This window comes from Phoca vitulina, unplaced genomic scaffold (assembly GCF_004348235.1).
Source record: "Phoca vitulina isolate PV1807 unplaced genomic scaffold, GSC_HSeal_1.0 scaffold7, whole genome shotgun sequence".
NCBI lineage: Eukaryota > Metazoa > Chordata > Mammalia > Carnivora > Phocidae > Phoca > Phoca vitulina.
Genome location: NW_022589710.1, coordinates 40,876,154 through 40,895,802, shown reverse-complemented (window position 1 = coordinate 40,895,802; position 19,649 = coordinate 40,876,154). Strand labels below are relative to the sequence as shown.

The window sequence follows — 19,649 nt, the reverse complement described above, 5'->3', positions numbered from 1 at the left end:
AAGCTGTGTGTGGGGAAGTCCATCCTTGCCAAACCCTCCGCAGTGGCCTGCCAAGTTGAGAGTCAGCTACTACCCCAGGCTCAGGACTAGTTCAAGCTGCCCCCGATGGGCTGCTCAGGACATTCCTAGGTTGTGAAATTTTCTTTGCTGGGGGCACTGGAGTATCATGGGAAATCTGAAATGCGCAATAGCTGTTCACCTCTTGGCATGCGATGGGACGGTCCCTGAGATGTTCCTCTACCACCAGGGAGCTGACAGGAGTGAACTAGCTATGTATCTATGTATACATCTATCATGCATTATTTAATTATACAGGAGAAATTACAGTTTTGACTTTTCATCTCAAACATGGACATCTTGAACACCCAACTTGCACAATTTTCAATATGTCTTTTGTTTTTATAAAGGGTAGACAAACCATACTTCCAAAACTCAGCTTCAGGGATAATGACACAAGTGTGAATCAAAACAATACCATTTTCTTTCAACTGGCATATTTTTTTTTTTAAAAATGATAATCCCCATGCTGGTGGGGCTGTGGGAATGAGAGTATAATTTGGAATAACTTTCTTGTACATTCCTTTTCTCTCCTCCCATCCACCTGTCCCCACCGGAGGCAAAAGCACTTCAAGCCAGCCCTCCCCCCAAGCATTGTTCCTTTGCACCCCCCCATCTGTCTTCAAGAGAAAGGTAACCCCACGGGTGACCCCACGTGGACAAGGCTGCCTTCCCCAGCATTCCTTACCTGATGGGACACACTTCTGCCCGTTCTCCAGCAACAAAGAAGATGGACCTATCACAGAAGTAAGTAGTTTTTCCTTTTTACGTATTTTTTTCTTGTGGGGGAGCAACTCCTGCTGCTTTGTGAACTTATTTCCTATCACAGTCTGTGTAGCTGAAATGCCTCCTCCCCCACACCACGCCGGGCACTTCTCAGTCTTTGGGATGCGTGTCTGTCGTGTGTCCCCCAGTGAACGGTGTGTCATTTCCCTGCCATGACCTTGCTTTTCCCTCTGCCTGAAGCTCACTGGTTGGAACAGAGATTGAAAGGCAGCGGGAGGGCGGTGAGGGCCTTGGGAGGCACGCCGTGTCCGGCTGCTGGGCTGGGAACAGCACAGGGAGGAGATCACTTCCGCAGAACCGCCTGGGTTTGAATTCAATCCCGGCCCCACCTCGGGCAAGTTAATCCACTTCTTTGTGCTTCAGTTTCAGTATATGGGCATTGGAGCTCGGAGCGATGACGACACCGGCCTTGTAGAGCCCGCTGTGTGGCTCCGTGGGTTCACACACACGAGTGCGCAGGACTCTGCCTGCTACGGGGGGAGCGCTTGTACGTATCCGCTACTCTCACCGCGACTTTGAGAAGTTGGTGAAATGCTCGTCCCCTCGCCTCCTTGCAACGAAGGGCAGTGATGTTTGTGCAGACCTGACCTGAGGACTAGGGCTACTAAGGTGGAGACTTGGCACGGATGCTCCTAAAACGTTTTCCCACCTGACCCTAAGTATTAGAGAAACATACCCTGGCCATTAATTATCCCCAGAGCAACTTCAAGAGTGGCCTGATTTTTTATCCCAAAGTCCCCCATCTTCCCTCTTCTCGCACCCTTACCACCTGTTGTAGCTGCTCAGATAACGGTCAGTCTCTCCTACGTGGGGATGACATCTCCACCTCTGTGTGCTCTGCCCTCTGGTCCTGAGAACTCCGTCATTTTCCATCCCCAGACCGTGCCTTCCATCTCCCCAGCTCAGAGAGGGGGTTGCTAGCTGCTCACACTGCCTTCCTCCCAAGACCGACAACTTCTTACGTGCTCTCCGGTAGTGTTTTGTCGCCCTGAACATCCCTCTTAAAAGATGGGGAGAGCTTCCCCCCAGAAAAGGGGAGCTCACTAAATCATTGTTGCTCAAAGCACTTTGAGCCGCGAAGATGAAGTCGAAGTCAAACCTCCCCACTCCTCACTCGGAGGGCCCGGGGAGGGCCAGTGCCACCCGGCCTCTGCCGCTCTCCCCCCGCCTCAGCCCTGAGACCCACTCCTCTTTCTCTCCCCGCTGCACCTGCTTTCGGCACATGTGTGGTGTCCCGCTCCTTAGCCTGGCTGTGCGGGCCCTTGGCATTTCAGCTTACTTGCCATCCATCTAAAGGATGTTTGCTGACTGTCCCCCGGCATAGCTTCCCTGATCATCGAGGCATGCTGTTGGAACTGTCCGCCTTCCCGGCACGGGAGAGATTCCTCGGAGTCCCAGCGCAGCACAGTGGCTGACATACTGAGGACCTCTGCAGAGACATGAATCTATTTCCACCAAGGCCTGTGCTCTCTCTTCCCTGAATGGCACACTCCCTGTCCCGTCTGCTCCTGCTAGACACCCCGCCCGGGAGCTGGCGCTTCATCCCATCAGGAGCTCCCACCACATGCACTCTTCTCGCTCTCGGGTTTCTACAAAAACTTTCTGGAAGGATCACATCTCTCACAACTGCCTTCATAAGAACCTTTTTTTAATTATTATTTAGAAATGCAGTTATATACATAGAACAATTAAAATTAAATTAAACTTTGTACAAATATTAAAATACTATCTTCACACCCACTGCAATGTACAGGATACCAAAAAATATATATATAAAATAAAGCAAACCCAAACTGATTGAGTGACATCCTGCACAGAGTCAATGATGCATGTGTCGTTTGAAACCATTATATAGGAGTACCATTCTGCAAAGGATTCCATAGTGGTGTGATAAGAAGCCAGGGCAGGGTGTGGTGGGCTGCCATGCAACCCGAGTCCATCTCCCCTCCTGCTTGGCAATCTGAGTGCTTGGCCCCTACATGCCCTCCAGTTAGCTCTGCTGCCCGACAGAGGGCTCAACCTGGGGGTTTTCATTCAAAATTCTATTAGGTTTTCAACTGGAGATTAAGAGGAGCTGCTTCCCAGCAAAGCTGAGCCTGCTGCCTTTCCCTGTCCAGGGAACCAGCTACTCTACCACTCGGTCCATGCTTCTGCCAAGCAAAATCTCTTTCAGCCCCTCCCCGGGCACCGGGAGCGACTGGCCCTCTACTGAGAGCCAGGGCCCCAAGCAGCACCCCCCGAGACAAGCCCCCAGCATCACTGTCCTCAGCAAGCACATCCGGAATTACACTATAAAGCCTGTGTACCACTTCCCTTCTGGGTCCTTTATTCTCTTTTAAGGAGGAAAGAAAGGCAAGGATGTAGAAGTGTTTGCAGCATATCCCATTTTCTATGACGGTGTTCCCTGCGAACGGAAGAGACACTGCTGTGTGGCAAGCAGGTGGTTTGAGAGCTCAGGCAGAACCGGGAGGGGAGGGGCCGAGCGCCTGGGGATCCCTGTGCCAGCACTAAAGCAGCAGGAAAAGTCTACCTTTGTCTGTCTTGCCATCAGGCTTCTCCAAAGAACTTGAAAGCTGGGGGGGGGGGGGGGGGGGAGGGGAAAGCAGGGGGGGGAAGGGATGAATGGGGAAGACAACATGAGCTTAAGTTCTGTTTGCAAATGGAGTTAGTAGAATGCACATTGAAATGCCTTGTAAAGCCAAAAGAACTTGCAAAGTGGCTAGGATTCAGCCCATTTCACAGTTCACACCAGTGAAACAGGAACACAGCACACAAAATTCAGAAATAGCAAAACAGAGAGCCTATCTGCTAAACTAAGGCATTGGAAGGGACAGAAATCTTTAGCGATTTTCACCACATACTGGCCCTTGAAAGTCGCTGGCATGTGACTGCAAGTCACCAGAATATAAAACCTGCACTGAGTCAGCTCATGTGTGCAAAAAGACACTTTTAGTCCTTTGGTTCGGGCCATTCTCCTGGACAAGCCCTCTGCTGGACTCCCCTAGAGGTGAGCCTTGGAAAGCCAGGCCCTGGGCGTTTCTCCCACCTGCTCTAGGCTCCTTTGGCAGCCTCCCGCCTAATGACCTGCTCCCTGCCACGGCCCTTGTCTCCCGCCGGGCTCCACCGCAAGGCAGCTGTGGAGTCCCTAATCCCTTAACAGGGACAAAGCCCAGAAGCCCTAGAAACAGCAGCACCTGGCTGATGGCTAAGAAACTGCTCCAGAGAAGTGCAAGGTGAATGGGAGGCCCAGGGGCTCCCAGGACAGGGACGTGGGAGGGGGGCCTCAGCAAAGCCAATGACGCAGGGGAGGGGAGAGAGGGGGTAAGGGAGTGTGTGTGCACTAGGTTCCCACTTATCCAGACTTTCTTTCCTACCAGGTAGGCAAGTCTGGGCTTGTGATCCCCAGGATGGTGTTAATGGCAGGCGAGGTGGAAGAAGGCTTCAGAAGAAAGGCTTTTCGTTTTTTTTTTTCCAAGGGCTAAGCCAGTCACCTGTGTGGCTGAACAAACCCAAAACAAATAGTGCAGTCTCTTAGGGGGGAAAACCCAGAGTAATGGTATAAAAAAAGAGTAAGATTTTCCATTTTAAAAAATATTCTAGGCTGCAAGCCCAACAGTGAGACTTTGGATCCCTCCACCATTTGTCCCTGCTTTCTTTTCTGGAGGAAGACAAGGGCACCCCTCCGTGCATGAAGAGGCAACTCGGGGCCATACGGACCCCACCCTCCAGATGGGCCCAGTGCTAGCGACTGCTGGAGGCACGGCTCCGGCAACGGCCTCTTCGGAGGCCAAGGCCAGGCCCCCCGGTCGTCTGCAGGTCCCTCGGAGGCTTGCGTTCCAGCATCTCCGCCAACCTGCTCCATATGGAACCAGCCGGCTCCTGGGGGGAAGAAGGGGGTTGCCCGCAGGCCCAGCAGGCACTGCCCTTACCCTGAGCGAAGGAAGCCTACAGTGGTGCCAGGAGGCTGGGAAGAAGCGGGCGGTAAAGTGCGTGAGACAGTAACGCAGGAGGCCGAGAGGAGGCCATTCCCCTAACCTGGCGGCCGCCCACGCCTGGAGCTACCCTGTTAGGTCAGGTACTGAAAATAAACTGGGCTCTTTATTGTTCTCACCACCCCGAACAGAGCGGCCTGGGGAGGAGCAGAGGTGCCGGCGGGGTCAGCGACAAGTCTCCCAGCCCCAGTGCTTCAAAAACAAAACAGAAATAAGCATTCCTCAATGCCACATCTATTGAGGATGGCAGGAGCCTGGCTGAGCCCTGCCACCCCAGCCTTGGTCAGCACCCACAGGTGGCAGAGCGAGAGCCCCCCAAAAAGCATCGGGGAGCGCAGAGCCCACCCCCTTCGACGGCAGGGCTCCGGGGCCAGGCTGCTTGGCAAGCTTTCACCCACCGCAGACCAGCGAGGTGGGGTGTCGAGGGCTGTCAGCCCCTCGCCCAGGTGCCAGGGGGGAGCAGGGAGTCCTGTGTCCACTGTGACATGTGGAAGGGCGGCAGGGAAAACACGAGGAGGAAAAGCAGCGGTGCGCGAGCAGCAGCACGCTTCCGGGCGCAGTTACTAAGGCACGTGACTGTGGTGACGAGGACCCTCAGGACCGGGGCTGGAGCCGCCTGCAGCTGCCTGGGGACTCGGTCTGTGCCTCTCAGGCTCCCTTGCGTCACCACGAACCCAGAAAGGGGCAACCTGCCCCGAATGCCAGCGGCCACCCGGGCATTCCGCGGCACCTCAGCAACTCTCCCGTCCCAGCGGTGATTCACCTCGGGCCCTGTGGGCAGCAAGCAAGCGGAGGTTGCCAAGGATCCAACCCAGGAGGCAGCAGGCCACTTCCCCTTACACTCCAGTGAAACAGAGAAAACCACGGCCGGGAAGGCCAATGCTGGACGTGGAAGTGAGGACTCGCGTATCAGGAAGACAACCATTATCAGCCACCTTCCTTCCCTCCCTCAGGATCTTCTCCATGCTTCTTGGGAACTCAACAGGGCCAGGAGCCAGCAGCTCGGAGCCGGCCAGCTGGGTGCTGGCACAGCTTTGGCATGGTTTTCCCCACATCCTCCATCCTCAGCCAAAGAAATGTGCCACCGGTGTCAACTAAGGGCAGGCCCAGGGACCCACATTCTTGCCCTAATCAGAGCCACCCTTGGATCTGCCCTGCTAAGGGCAGCGGTGCCAGCCCTCCGAGGTAAGAGGCCAGCCCCAGCCCCAGTCCCAGCCCCCTGTGTGGCAGAGGCCGCGCGGGGCAGCCACGAAGGCTTGCAGGACAGCCACGAGCCCGCCTGACAGGGGAACTGGAGGGGCTGGGGGGAAGGCACAAGTAAACACAGCGGCTCTCAGGCCCGCGCAGGCTGGTGGGGTCTGCCGCCAGAGAGCTGGCTGGGGGGGACCCAGAGGGCCCTGGGAAAGGAAGAGCTCAGTCCAGCACATTCAAATATGTCCCCGACACAGATGGGAAGGCCAGGCTAGGCAAAAGGCCAGTTCCTCCAGCTGTCCAGCAGGCAGATGGCGAGACTCTTCCTCGAGTTTCCAGCAAGGCGGGCCTGGAGGCCCTCAGACATACAGAGATACACAGATACACAGGTGGCAGCTCAGGTATCCGGGTAGGGTGGCTGGAGTACAGGGCGCTCAAAACCCCAGGAGAGGGCAGGAGGACAGAGAGGACCGTTGCAGAGAGGAGAGGCCCGTGACAGCGCTCATGCTTCCTTCAACAGTGGGATATCTGCAGGAAGAGAAGACAGGAAGCACAGTGGTTACCCTGCTGGGGCTCGCTCTGCAGCACACCTGATCCCACTTCAGGGTCCCCGTGCACGCCCTGGTCTGAAGAAATAAAATGCCTCACTCAGGGGCACCTGGGTGGCTCACTTGGTTAAGCGTCCGACTCTTGATTTCAGCTCAGGTCATGATCTCAGGGTCATGAGATCGAGCCCCACATGGGATTCCACGCTCAACAGGGAGTCTGCTTCTTCCCCCCCTCTTCCTCTGCCCCTCCCCCCACTCACGTTCTCTCTCTCTCAAATCAATAAATTAATTTAAAAAAATTAGACTTCTAATGAGTCTAAACCCCTCAGCCCTTTCTTCAGGCCTTCCTTGTTCATCTCTCCCCCTATCTCTGTGATAAAATCTGAATGTTCAGTCTAGTATTCGAATCCCCTCTGGTCCCACTACTTTGGACCTCCTCTCTGCCTTGACTCTGCTGGTGTAGTTGCTTCTCTTTCTATCCTTAATCTCACGTTATAAGGCTGCGGAGCCCTGCTTAGGTCCCACCTCCTCCTTACGGCCATCCACCAGCTGTGTGATACTAAGTAACTCACTTCTCTCTGGGTCTTGGTCTCCTTTTATGTCCACCTGGTTACACTGATGCCTCGAGGTCCTGACTTCCTACCGGGCCATCAGGTGCAGGCGGCTCAGTCAGACTGCAACGAGCTGGAGAAACTGTATCTTTTCTGTGCCCCTCACTCTGACATGGACCCTACAACTCCTGGTTCCATTATTTCTCAAATATAGGCCTGATCTTCCCAAACGACTGACCATCCATGCAGGCAGATAGCAGGTTTCAAATTACTTTCTATCCCCCCAGAAACCTAACTAGCACCAGGCGCAAGATGGGTTCTCAAAAATGCTTGTTCAATAAACAGAACAAAGCAAGGTAGCAAGGAGAAGAAGGGAAAAGAGCAGGCACCATCAAGGCTCCTGAGGAAAGGGCGGCCGAGAAGTGCACTTGGGACAGGTGTCAGTAAGAGCAGACACGTAATACGTATCGCTGGCCATCCACGGGCTCACTGGCTTCCACCTTTAGATCTGGGTCAACTGTGTGGCGACCCCTTCCTAGCTCTCTATCCCACCAAAAGAAGGCATGCTGTTGATTTCAGGAAACTCCTAAACGTGATCTGCATTCAAGAATGTCCAACTTCTTTGCTCTCAGATACTCTAAGCCTCAGGCATTAACTGGGTCCAGGACTCCAGGGCACACGCTGATCCCGCCTGGCTTTCCGAGGAGCCTGGTCAGTGCAGAGCCTCCCTGGCCAAAGGGAAACAGCTAGGTTTAGGCTGCATCCTGAACCACACTGGGGCTTCATGTAAAGATACTGTTTAAAGTGACCGGGTCAATCCCGATATTCAACTCTCCAGGCTCCAGAAAAGGCAGACAGGTCAGGAAGTGGCAATTTCCTTCTACGGCTGGCTTGCCACAGAGAACCCGAAGTCCCCTGCGAGGCAGCATGGCACTGTGGGTTATAAACAGGCTTCAGGGCCAGATCCATCCGGCTTCAAATCCCAGCTCAGCCACTTACCAATGGGCAAGTGACATACGTTCTGGCCTCAGTTTCCTCATCTGTAAAGTAGGAATGGTAATAACACCTACTTCTCAGGATCACTGTGAGGTTTAACCGAGATAATGCAAGAGAACCGACTACACAGGAGTGCCATACTCCTGTTTCAAATGAAACTGCTGAATGCCCTGGAAGAGAGACCGGCTCGTTTTCTCTGTAATGTGACCCCATACCTCCTTGTCACTCCTATCCTTTCAGGAACATAAAAATTATAACAGGAGAACAGACCCCGCTCCCGCCTCCAACCAGCTGTCCTCCCTTTGATTTAGCACAGCCCTGTGGCCACAAATAGTTTTGGAAACTCCAAACTATCAAGATTCACAGACAACAGTCAAAAGTCTCCTATACAGAGCCCAAAGCACCCCCCAGGAGCTGAGGGTGAGACCTTACTTTGAGGCTAATCCCCCAGGTATTATCTTCCTTTGCCCCCCAATACCCAATTATTAGAGAGGCTCGCAGTCCTTCCTCACTCCCCGCAAGGCCGGCAAGAGGCTCATAATTCATGCTCAGTGCAGACCACCTACCATCTGTGTAGTCCTCCGATGTGAGGGATAAAAGGCTTTGTATGTCACTGTTCTCCGAATCTGGGGCTTCTTTGTATGCCACTTGGCTGTTCCCTGAGCCGGCCACCCAGGAAGAGGTGGTTGCCTGATGCACCATCACGGTTTCTGAACTCTGAGGGCCCCAGGCTTCACATAGTCCAGACTGGCCTGGGGCCTCCTCCTCTCCACCTGCAGAGGAACAGGCCCCCTGGTCCTGCAACTGCTGCTCCCTTGGCCCGTTCCTCCCACTGGGCCCAGACCCTTCTGACAGCACGATCTGCACCCTGGGGTCAGCAGGTGGCACACAGTGACCAGAACTGCCATACACAGCTTCCTCATAGGACGGGAGCGCAACCTGGACTCCATCCACCATGATGGACACCTGGTCGCCAGATATCCCCTGGTCGCGCCTGCAGCCAAAGGAGGAAAAGACAGAGGAAGAATTAAAATACACACACAAATACCATAACACCAACAATACCGACCATTTTTGAGCACTTACAATGTGCCAGGCACAGCACTAAGCACTTTATTCCACTGAACCCTCACCTGAGCCCTATCGGGTACAGATTCACCAAGAGTGCAGATGAGGCTCAGAGAAGTCAAGTAACCTGCCCAGTCACACAGCTGGTCAGGGAGGGAGCTGGGATGTGAATCCAGTTCCGTCTGCTTCCAGAGACTCTGTTCTTACCCTCTGGGTACACAGGCACCCAGCCCTCTCTCGTCCTGTGCAAAACCTAGGAACCTAGAGACCTAAAAATAATGCCATCGTTCAGCACAGGTAGGAAGTAAGAGCATAATGCTTGCATATGTCTGTGAATATACTGTCTGAATACTTTAGTGGATACACTCTATGGTATGTGAATTAAATCTCCATAAAGCGGTTTTAAAAAAAAGGAGGGAGAAGCAGCACTGTGGTCTTGAAATGAGACACTGGAGTTGAAATCTAAGGAATTTTGTTCTTTTGACTTAGCTTTTTTTTAACTTAAAAAATTATATGTAGGGGCGCCTGGGTGGCTCAGCCGGTTAAGTGGCTGACTTCGGCTCAGGTCATGATCCCAGGGTCCTGGGATCGAGCCCCACATCGGGCTCCCTGCTCGGCGGGGAGCCTGCTTCTCCCTCTCCTTTTGCCTGTCTCTCTGCCTACTTGTTCTCTCTCTCTCTCTGTCAGATAAATAAATAAAATCTTTAAAAAAAAAAATTATAACACAAACAACACACAAAAATAGAAAAATGTACAGCTTGTTTTATCCCAAAGGTAACTGGGGTATAACACCTACTGAGGTCAAGACAGAGAATGCTGCCGGCATCCCCAGACACCCTTGTTCCTGTCGCTATGATCTCCTACCTCCTCATAGCCAAAGTAACCACTATCCTAACTTTCATGAAAATCATTCCTGGGGCACCTGGGTGGCTCAGTCGTTAAGAGTCTGCCTTCGGCTCAGGGTCCTGGTATCGAGCCCCGCATCGGGCTCCCCGTTTGGTGGGAAGCCTGCTTCTCCCTCTGCCACTCCCCCTGCTTGTGTTCCCTCTCTCGCTGTCTCTCTTTCTGTCAAATAAGTAAAATCTTTAAAAAAAAAAAATAAGAAAAGAAAATCATTCCTTTGCTTTCTATTTCAATAGTTTTACTGCCTAAACATGAACCCTTCAACACCACAATTGAGTTTTGCATATTTTTGATCTTGATATGAATGGGATATACAATGAATGTATGCGTGTGTGTATGTGTACATGTATCTGGCTTCTTTTATTCAACTTTATGCGTGTGAGATTTATTCATGCAAGCACCTTTTTTGAGATCACTTTTTGATACACACACACACACTTTTTTCCTGAATCATTTTGAAAGCAAGTTATCTTTTTGCTACATAAAACATTATTTGGCACAGTCCTCCCAAGAACCTCCCCTCCTATATAACTGCAACATCATTACATCCCTGAAATTGAACCATGGTGTAAGACCGTAATACAAATTTTCCCAACTACCCCAAAAGAGATCTGTTTCAGCTGTTGTCTTGTCTGTTTCCCTTGAGGATCCAATTATGGATCATGCATTGCAGTTAGTCCTATTTCATCTCCTTTCCCCTAGGACAGTCCACTATAGAGTTTCCTTTACGACACTGACATTTTTTGTAGAGTCCAGGCTGGTCGTCTCCTAGAACATCCCACAACCTGGACTAAATTGTTTCCTTGGGATTAAGGTCCCAAGTCAGTGTTTGCCCGGAACACTTTGTCATCTGTGCTGTGTGTCCTCCTTGGTGCATCACGTGAGACACAGAACGCCGAGGACTGGACTGCTGTTACTAGCTCTCAAGTTCCTCACCTGTAGCTGCAGATAAAATCTGTGCCGCCCAATTCAAATGGCACAGACAATGAGGATGACAGAAGTGGTACTCAGAAAAGCATGGAGAGGGCGCCTGGCTGGCTCAGATGGTTAAGCGTCTGCTTTCGGCTCAGGTCATGATCCCAGGGTCCTAGGATCGAGCCCCACATCGGGTTCCTTGCTCAGTGGGGAGCCTGCTTCTCCCTCTGCCTCTGCCTCTCTCTCTCTCTCTCTCTCCCTGTCTCTCATGAATAAATAAAATCTTTAAAAAAAAAAAAAGAAATGCATGGAGGTTTCTGGAAGGAAGGGAAACTGACAGCAAGGGAGCAGAGAAAGCAGTGTGCATTCTGGTATGTGTTTAACTTCTGTTATTCAAAACGCTTTTTGTTTGTTTAAAACGTAGTATGTGCGCACAGTACAAAATTTAAACAGAGCCCATATTAAAAACCAAATCGTTCTTCCACTCAAATCAGGAAAAATCAGCCCATCACTTTTAACACACTTACCAGGTAACTACAAGAGAAAAATACTCCCTAATTTGGATGAAATGACAAGTAGATCAACTTGACTTTATGTGGAAATAGCCGATTCTTTAAGTAAACAGTCCCCTCCAGATCCTCTTTATTCTACTAATTGTTTAACAACCTTCAAAAAAAAATAGCTGCAACCTGCTCCCCCAAACAAAAAATAAAAAGGAGACAGAAAAATCACACCTAGTACATCAGAATTCAACTTAGCCTGGGCGTCGTCTGTAAATTCCAGACCAGGAAGCATTTTATTTAACACAGTTTTGTTTGTTCCTCCGCGCCTGTGGATGGCAACAGTGACTGATGAAGGGCTGTGAGTGCACACAAACCATTCTCAGGAGAAAGAGGGGCCGCCAGGCCAAGCCAAGCAACCACAGAGGCGGGACAGCCCTGGAGTGGAGTCCCTCCTAAGGGATACACGCAGGGCCAGCCCCCAACCATCTGCTCTCCCCCACCCCCCACCTCATCTACCCAGTCTGGGATGACTTGTGGCTAATGCATTCAACTGGAAGAAGGAAAGTGACAAAGGCAGGCAAAACCCCTACTTCCTCTGTTTCTAGTGCGGTATAGAGCAGTGGCTGCCAATCCTAGCCCCACGTTAGGACACTGGGGAAGTTTTTTAAAAAACCCTAATGCCAGGCTCGAACTCCAAAACAAATTAATCAGAATGTCTGGGGATAGAGGCCCAGGTGTTGGTATTTGTGTTTAACTCCCAGCAGATGCCTCTTTGTGCAGCAGGACTGGGAACTAGAGGGACAGGGCAGTGGCTTGCAAACATGAACCTGCATCAGAGTCACCTGGAGGACTTAAGAAACTAAGTCACTAGGCCTCAGCCCCAGAGTTTCTCATTCAGTTGGTCTGGGGTGGGGCCTGAAAATTCTCATTCCTAACAAGCCCCCAGGTGATGCGGACGTCGTTGGAACCACACTTAGAGAACCACCAATGTAGGGCAAATGACATGGCTCGGGGGTTGGATATATTTAGGTTTAAATCTCCAGGCGGTCATCATCTAGAGGGATGACCTTGACTTAACCTCTCTGAGCCTCAGCTTCCTTATCTGCAATGCTCCTGTGAGGATTAAGCTAATGTGTGCAAAGTGATAAGCACAGGGCCAGGCATATCCAGGAGTGAACGCACAGGAAGCCCCCCCCCGCCCCCCAGCCCGTTTCCCCTGGGCACACACAGCAGAAGAGGCTGCCGGGCTCACCCGCAACCCCTGTGCCATCAGAGGCCAGCCCCCACAGCGCCCCCGCCGCCCCCCCCACGGGCTCACCTGCTGTGATGGAACGACTTCAGCTTGGGCTGCAGCAGCACAAACAGCACCACAAGGAGGAGAATGAGTGCCACGGAGCTGGCAGTGGAAGCCACTATGGACAGCGTGGGGACCCCGAGGGACGTGTGGGCATCTTTGTCTACAGAAATAAACCATTGTCAGAAGTGTGTCATACCCAGACCCGGAACACGTGAGCCCCACGGCTGATCTCGTCCAAGGTTCCTTGCCCAGTGCCACGGCTGGGGCCACTTTAGAAGTCGACGTGTGGAGCAGGGTTTACATACAAGGGAAGGGGCCGTTTCCCTATCCTGTTCCAAAATCTAAAATTCACTTCAGCCCTGTGAGGGCCATCTCACTCCTAACCTCACCAACCCCTAGAGATCTGACCTGTATGAACCCCTTCTGACGCTGCCCTCAGCAGCAGGCTGGTGGACATCGGCCACTTCCATGGCCACGGCATTCCACCATCCGAGGTCCCGCCCATGTTTCCCCCACGTGGCAGGGAAACTGGTAAGAACCAGGCTGTAATACTGTTCTAAGATCCTGTAACTTCAGTTGTAAATCTCAGGCCGGTCCCCAGCCTTCCCTGGGTTGTCATGGTCTTGGAGCCTGAGTGTGAAGCACAAAGACGGCTATATGACACACGCTTTCCTGCAGGCAGTTGGATTTTCCTGTCATGCACAACAGGAGGAGGCAGGAGGGGGTGAGGGTGAGGTCTTCTGTCCAGCTGGACTGCAGCTCTATAACAAAATAGTCCATTTCCATTCAAAGAAAAATAATATAAAAGAGATACTCCAGAAGGTATTAGCAGAACATGGTCAAAGGTCACCAGCACTTGGCTGGGCAAACAGGAGATGCTGAGCATCAAAGGGACTTCACATAGCAGAACAGATGCCTCAGTGAAGCTACCGAGCCCCTTGGTGGCCCAGCTGAATTGCAGTGGGACACGCACCAGCAACCCCAGATGTCTTGCACAAAGACCTGAAATCCCAAAGGAAGGGAGGCCACCGGGCATCAAAGGAACTATCCTGCCCCACGGCACAGGTGCTCTGGAGGAAGTGGGCACCACTGCCCGTGGTGAAAGGAAGCAGAACCCCAGCAGCACCCCCTTTCCCATCTGTCAGACTGACCCTCGTTGAGACGACAGCTGATCTCCATGGCTGGCTTCCACTCTCCATTCTTACAGGTCAGGTACTTGTAATCGCCCTTCAACATGTAGCCTTCGGCACACAGGTACTCAATGACGCTGCCCGCGTTCAGGGGGTCTCTGCAAGGCCGGGGGTGGCAGATGTAGCCGCCATTCTCTGGCTCCGGGGGCAGGGAGCACACTGCAAAGACAGACAGTTAACAGAGCTACAGTGCTGGGGTTTTCCAGTGGGAATCCTGTCCGTGACGCTGAGCAAGATAGTTCTGCAGGCCTCAAGGGGCAACACAGGAGGAAGCAAGAGCCATTCCCTTCGAAAGGCTGTTGGCCAAACTCTGGAAATTCAGGTTGCCAATGACAGAGGGAAGCACGCTAGCCACAGGGAAAGTCTGGCTGCTTGCAACACTGCCCCTCTCCCTCGGCATGTGCCTTGAGAGGACTGAATCCATAAGGGAGTGACAGACTCTGACAAAGTTGTGAACTCACAGAGATCTAGCACATAATACGGTTTTGATAAAACCTACCGAGACACACAATGAATCAGAGTGAAAGGTGGTAAAAATACTGTCAGCCTGGGCAGGAGACACATTAGCCCCGTTTCCAACATCAATACCAGCAAGGACTCCACTGTGTGATGAAAATGTGCCTTCATGGCCTGGCAGGGGATTTCTGATGGATTCCCAGGCCCCCTCTCCAGCCCCTACCTCCTGAGTGGAATGGTCATTGCCAGCGCTTGTCTCTATCCCATAGGAAAGCCTGCATTTTTTGTTCAGGTAGGACTGTTTAGCTTTAAAAGCACCTTCACCTCCTATCTTATTTACGCTGACAGCTCCAGGAGATAGGTATCATGACTCCCCTTTGTCGATGAGGACACTGGCCCACAGAAGTTCAATGACTTGTAGCCAAGCGTAAGGCAGCGTAAAGGGCAGACCTCCCTGGTCGACTCTTCTGATTCTAAGATCTGTGCTCTTCCACCTGCAGACACTGCTTCTACCCCATGAGCTGAGCGGGCCTTTAAGAAGTGTGAATGTCAAGGTTACCTCCCTTTCAAACAGGTCAGTCAGGGGGATAGCAAACGAAGCCCAACTGTGATGGGAACCCTGGTATTGATAAATTGTAGTAATAAATCAGATGAGCGGCAAGGTCTGAGCAGCTCGAGGAGAAGGGGGATTCTGACGCCATGGCCTGCCCTTCCACTCCTGGACAGACACTGCAGAATGGACTGTGGGGTGCGCCTAGCCATAAGAGGAGGGACACAGCAGGGGCACGAAAGGAAGTGCTGTTTGGAAGGCTGGGCTGGGGGAGAAGACACGCTGGCAGGATGGCCAGGTACCATGAACTTCAACTTTCCAAAAGCCATACTAATACAAGAAAGATAAAAGTCTCCAAAGGACATCTGATTTTGCTGACAGATACCCTGCCCCTATCCTGACTATCACAAGAACATCAGTATGAAAATAAGAACCGTTGCGGGTTTTTTTTTTTTTTTTTTTTCACTTCTTCTAATAGACCTGGAGTCTGACTGTGCCCTCTCCTGTTCACTGGCCTGCCCACCACTCCCTCGCACACAGATGCCCTTACAGTCTCTCACCAAATACCACTGCCCTTCAACCTGCAAACTGCTAGTAAGCAAGCTGCCAGCTAGCCAGGTGGCGGGGGAGGGGAGGGGGTCACGTCAAAAAAGAGATGACGGCTCCCTGCCTACAAGCTGCTTATTGCTGAGGTGGGGAGAAAAGACTCAATTGCAAAGATTTATTAGAAGATAATGCCAGGGTGGGTGCCCTAGGGATCCACAGGGGAGGTCTGGGCAACTTCTCTGAGACTAACAGATGAGCCCAAATAAGCCCCCCAGTCCCCTCTAGGGACATGCCTTCTCCAGATTCTTCCCACGCCACCCACCTTCCCCAAAGTCTTGAACAGGAGGGGACAGACCCACCACACTCCTTTCTGGTGCCTCCTGCAACTTTGGCCAACTAGTTCAAAGAGTTGGCCAGCTGGATTTCCGAAGAAACCTCTACAAACGGCTTTGCTCTTTACGCTTTCCTTCTTTTGTTCAGGGCAACAAGCCTGCCACAGATCCCCCAGCTCTCCTAGGACTGTGTCTAACTGGGGCATTTCCGAGGCATAACGCTGAGCACTCCAGGGCAGCTCCAGAAAGCAGGCAGGACCCACTCACAGGTCCAGTGTGCTGAGAAAGATGGTCTCAGAGGAAGAGCTGCTGATTCTTTTTTTTTTTTTTTTAAAGATTTTATTTATTTATTTGACAGGGAGAGACAGCCAGAGAGAGAACACAAGCAGGGTAAGTGGAAGAGAGAGAAGCAGGCTTCCCGCCGAGCAGGGAGCCCGATGCGGGGCTCGATCCCAGGACCCTGGGATCATGACCTGGGCCGAAGGCAGACGCTTAACGACTGAGCCACCCAGGCGCCCGGAAAAGCTGCTGATTCTAAAGCCACTCCCGCTTTGCTGGTATCCCTGCCCAAAAGCCCACATCTGCATGGAATCTATGAGAGGAACCCTGGAGATCACCCAGCATTCATTCGATCAGTGAAAAAGAGTGAGGTCTACAAAGAAGTGACTTGGCAATTTCATTTCATTTCAACTATTATTTATTATTATGTAGGAGTCATTGTGCTCTGCTCTGAAAAAGGATAAAAAAGATAAGCACTTCAGGTACTTGGAGCTAAAGAGGGCTATGACAAGTATACACATATATTTTAAAAGTTGTTTTCTTTATGGCTTCTGGGTCTTGTGTCTTAAGGACATTTCGCTGGGGTTATAAACGTACCCTCTGAGGTTATAAACGTACTCCCCAATGTTTTCTAGAGTGGATCTTTGTTATGTGAATAATAATTATACTGAAAAAAAATCATAGGACATACATACACATGATATAAAACTCAAAAAGAAGGGTGTACAGTGAAAAGTAAACCCTCTCCTGTTCCTGAGTCACTCAGTTCCTCTCTTCAAAGGCACTGCACCCATTTCTTTCATATTCTTCCAAAGATACTCCGCACATAGACATTCTAATACACCTCAAAGAACGTGATTAGTGCCACAAGACAGGGAGCACAAAGCAGGAGAGACCACATCTTGTGTGGGAGAGACTAGGCAAGGTTCATGAGGGGGCAGCATTTCAAGTGGGGGCTTTATCTCATCAGAAGAAGGTTTAAGCAAATGCAGAGGTAGGAAAGTGTAAGTAAAGCCTAGAAAATATCAAGCAGCCCCAGCTAGCTGGGTTGCATAATACAATAAGGAAAATTCAGAAAAAAAAGTGCCAAGCAATGAAACCATCTTGCAGAGGGCCTTGACTGCAACAGAAGGTGTTTGTACTATGTTCAAAGGACAAGGGGAGCTTTTGAGGGTTCTCAAGAAGGGCAGAATTACAAGAGGAGCTGAATCTGATCAAAGATGGACAGAGCTGGAGGGAGCCTTAGAGTATGTCAACAGCACAGCAATGCTAGCCTGGTAAGATAAGTGCACATGGGTTATTTTATGTTACCTATGACGGTCAGACAAAGGAGACAAGCTAAATACATCGGGCTCAGCGTTGCAAAGAGGCTGCCCCAGGTCCAAGAAAGTAAGGAGGCTGTAGAAGTAAAAACAAAAAGGGGGGGGGGGGGGGGAGAGGCAAGGTCATTTTAAGACACCAGGAACACAAGAAAAAAATATGGCCCTGTTGCCCAAACAGCAGAGTGGGAGAGTCATGGCAAAGAGCAGGTGTTTGAGAGGACCCTCTCAGTGATACCTGGGTTAACAAGAAAGGGAAGAACATCAGGAAGAGCAAATAATCATCCAGAGGCTTCTGGAAGCCACCCTTCTGGGCGGGAGGCTGACTTAATCTGTGCATTGGGCTCTCTCTCTGACAACCCTAGGTCTGGGAGTTTCGAGCTCTGTTCTCAACCTCAAGAAGACAATGAACTCATCTGATTTGGCAAAGCTGCATAATTTTAAAAAAAGAGGGAGAAAGCCAGAAGATAGAAATTTTACAGGAAAAAAATCAATTAATTCTCCTTAGCTTCCTTCTCTGCTTTCCATTATCTCCTACAGCCCCTTAGGTCTCCACTGCACGCAGGAAGCAGCGAGGCAATTCTTCAGGGGCCGCAGAGTGCCTGGCGCACAGCAGTCATTCAGCGAAAGGCCATCCAACCAGCTGGGAGGGGACAGATGGGGTAGAAGATGCAAAATAAGCTGGCTGATCCTTCCGCCTCCAAGTCACTGCAGCCTAAAACCCTCAGTAAAAAACAAGAACCCTCGATCAGCCCTTCTAAATGGGTTTTGCTTTTGTTGTTTTGGGGACCAGCCTTTTAGGAGAAAGAGGCAATAAACAAAACAAACTTTGTAAGATTCTGTAACAAGCAAATCAAAGGGAGCTCCAGGAAGGGGCCCAGGATCAAACTGTTCAGTTTAAAAAACTGAAGAAGCACTTGAGCCCCTGCAGAATCAGGTGTGGGCAGTAGGGAGTACTAAGGCCAGCTTGAGGAGGGGAAAGAGACATTTAAATACCTGGTGCATTTTTTTAAAAAGATTTTATTTATTTATTTTAAGATTTTATTTATTTATTTGACAAAGAGAGACACAGCGAGAGAGAGAACACAAGCAGGGGGAGTGGGAGAGGGAGAAGCAGGCTTCCCGTCGAGCAGGGAGCCCGATGCAGGGCTCAATCCCAAGACCCTGGGACCATGACCTGAGCCGAAGGCAGACGTTTAATGACTGAGCCACCCAGGCGCCCCTACCTGCTGCATTTTAAAAAGACTCAACAAAAGAGGTTTCTGGCTGACGTTGGTTATCAAGAAAACCATACTCCCAAACAGGGACTGAGGGCTTAAGAAACTGTCGGTGTTCACTCCCGGGTTTGAAATAATGCTTTAGACTAAATCAGAGGAGTAACATTTAGAACACAACTGAGCACAGAGAAGTAGGTGCTTAATCAAGGCATCCAAAGAAAGGATGGCCAGAGAAAAGCTTTCCTGGGAATTCAGGGGAGAAGAAAAAGGCCCCCCCCAAACCCAGCCCACAAACGCAGCAGTTGCAATCATCAGGGACACCACTGGAGGTGGTACTGTAAATGTCCCTATTTGGTTGTAATTCCATCAAAGGATCAGAGCTCGCCTCTCCCCACAAGCCACCCTAGGAGGGCCATAAATGTCCATGTGACGGGACCAGGCCCACAAAAAGCTTAACAATTTAGAGAGGACAGACTCACATGCATCCAACTCTAATGTAAATCAAAGAAGGAGGTGTTAAAAGGTTAGCTTTTCTATTAGCCTGGGCTGTCCTTGTCAGAGACCTCTTATTCATCTGAGCACTGGTGGCAACCGGTGGAAGGTGAGACCCCCGGGCAAAGAAGAGAAACAGGATCAAAAAAATAAGGAGGGGAGGAAGGAACAGATGGACATCACATATCTAGCACAGCACTGTCCAACAGAAATATAATGTAGCCACACAGGTAATTTTAAATTTTTTAGTAGCCACACTGAAAAACTAAAGGAAACACATGAAATTAATTTTAATAATCTATTTAACCTACTATATGTAAAATACATTAGTGACTACATCTCAAAATGTAATCGATACACAAATTTATTAATGAGATATTTGATGTTTTTTTTCTTTTCATTAGTGAGTCTACACTTAACAGCACATCTCAAGTCAGACTAGCCACACTTCAAGCTCTCAG

The 19,649-nt window shown here is 50.7% G+C and overlaps 1 protein-coding gene across 3 annotated transcripts in view; it reads right to left on the bottom strand.

Annotated features, from left to right (window-relative positions):
• Positions 1 to 2,058: 2,058 nt before the first annotated feature.
• SUSD6 (sushi domain containing 6) overlaps positions 2,059 to 19,649 on the bottom strand; it is a 93,003-nt gene continuing 75,412 nt past the window's right edge. For all 3 annotated transcript variants that reach the window (XM_032405415.1, XM_032405413.1, XM_032405416.1), the window contains 4 exons: positions 13,959 to 14,156; positions 12,829 to 12,967; positions 8,688 to 9,115; positions 2,059 to 6,554 (listed from right to left, as the gene is read on the bottom strand). In XM_032405415.1, coding sequence (XP_032261306.1) covers positions 6,529 to 6,554; positions 8,688 to 9,115; positions 12,829 to 12,967; positions 13,959 to 14,156 — 791 coding nt within the window. In that variant the 3' untranslated portion in view covers positions 2,059 to 6,528. The remainder of the gene's footprint in view (positions 6,555 to 8,687; positions 9,116 to 12,828; positions 12,968 to 13,958; positions 14,157 to 19,649) is intronic.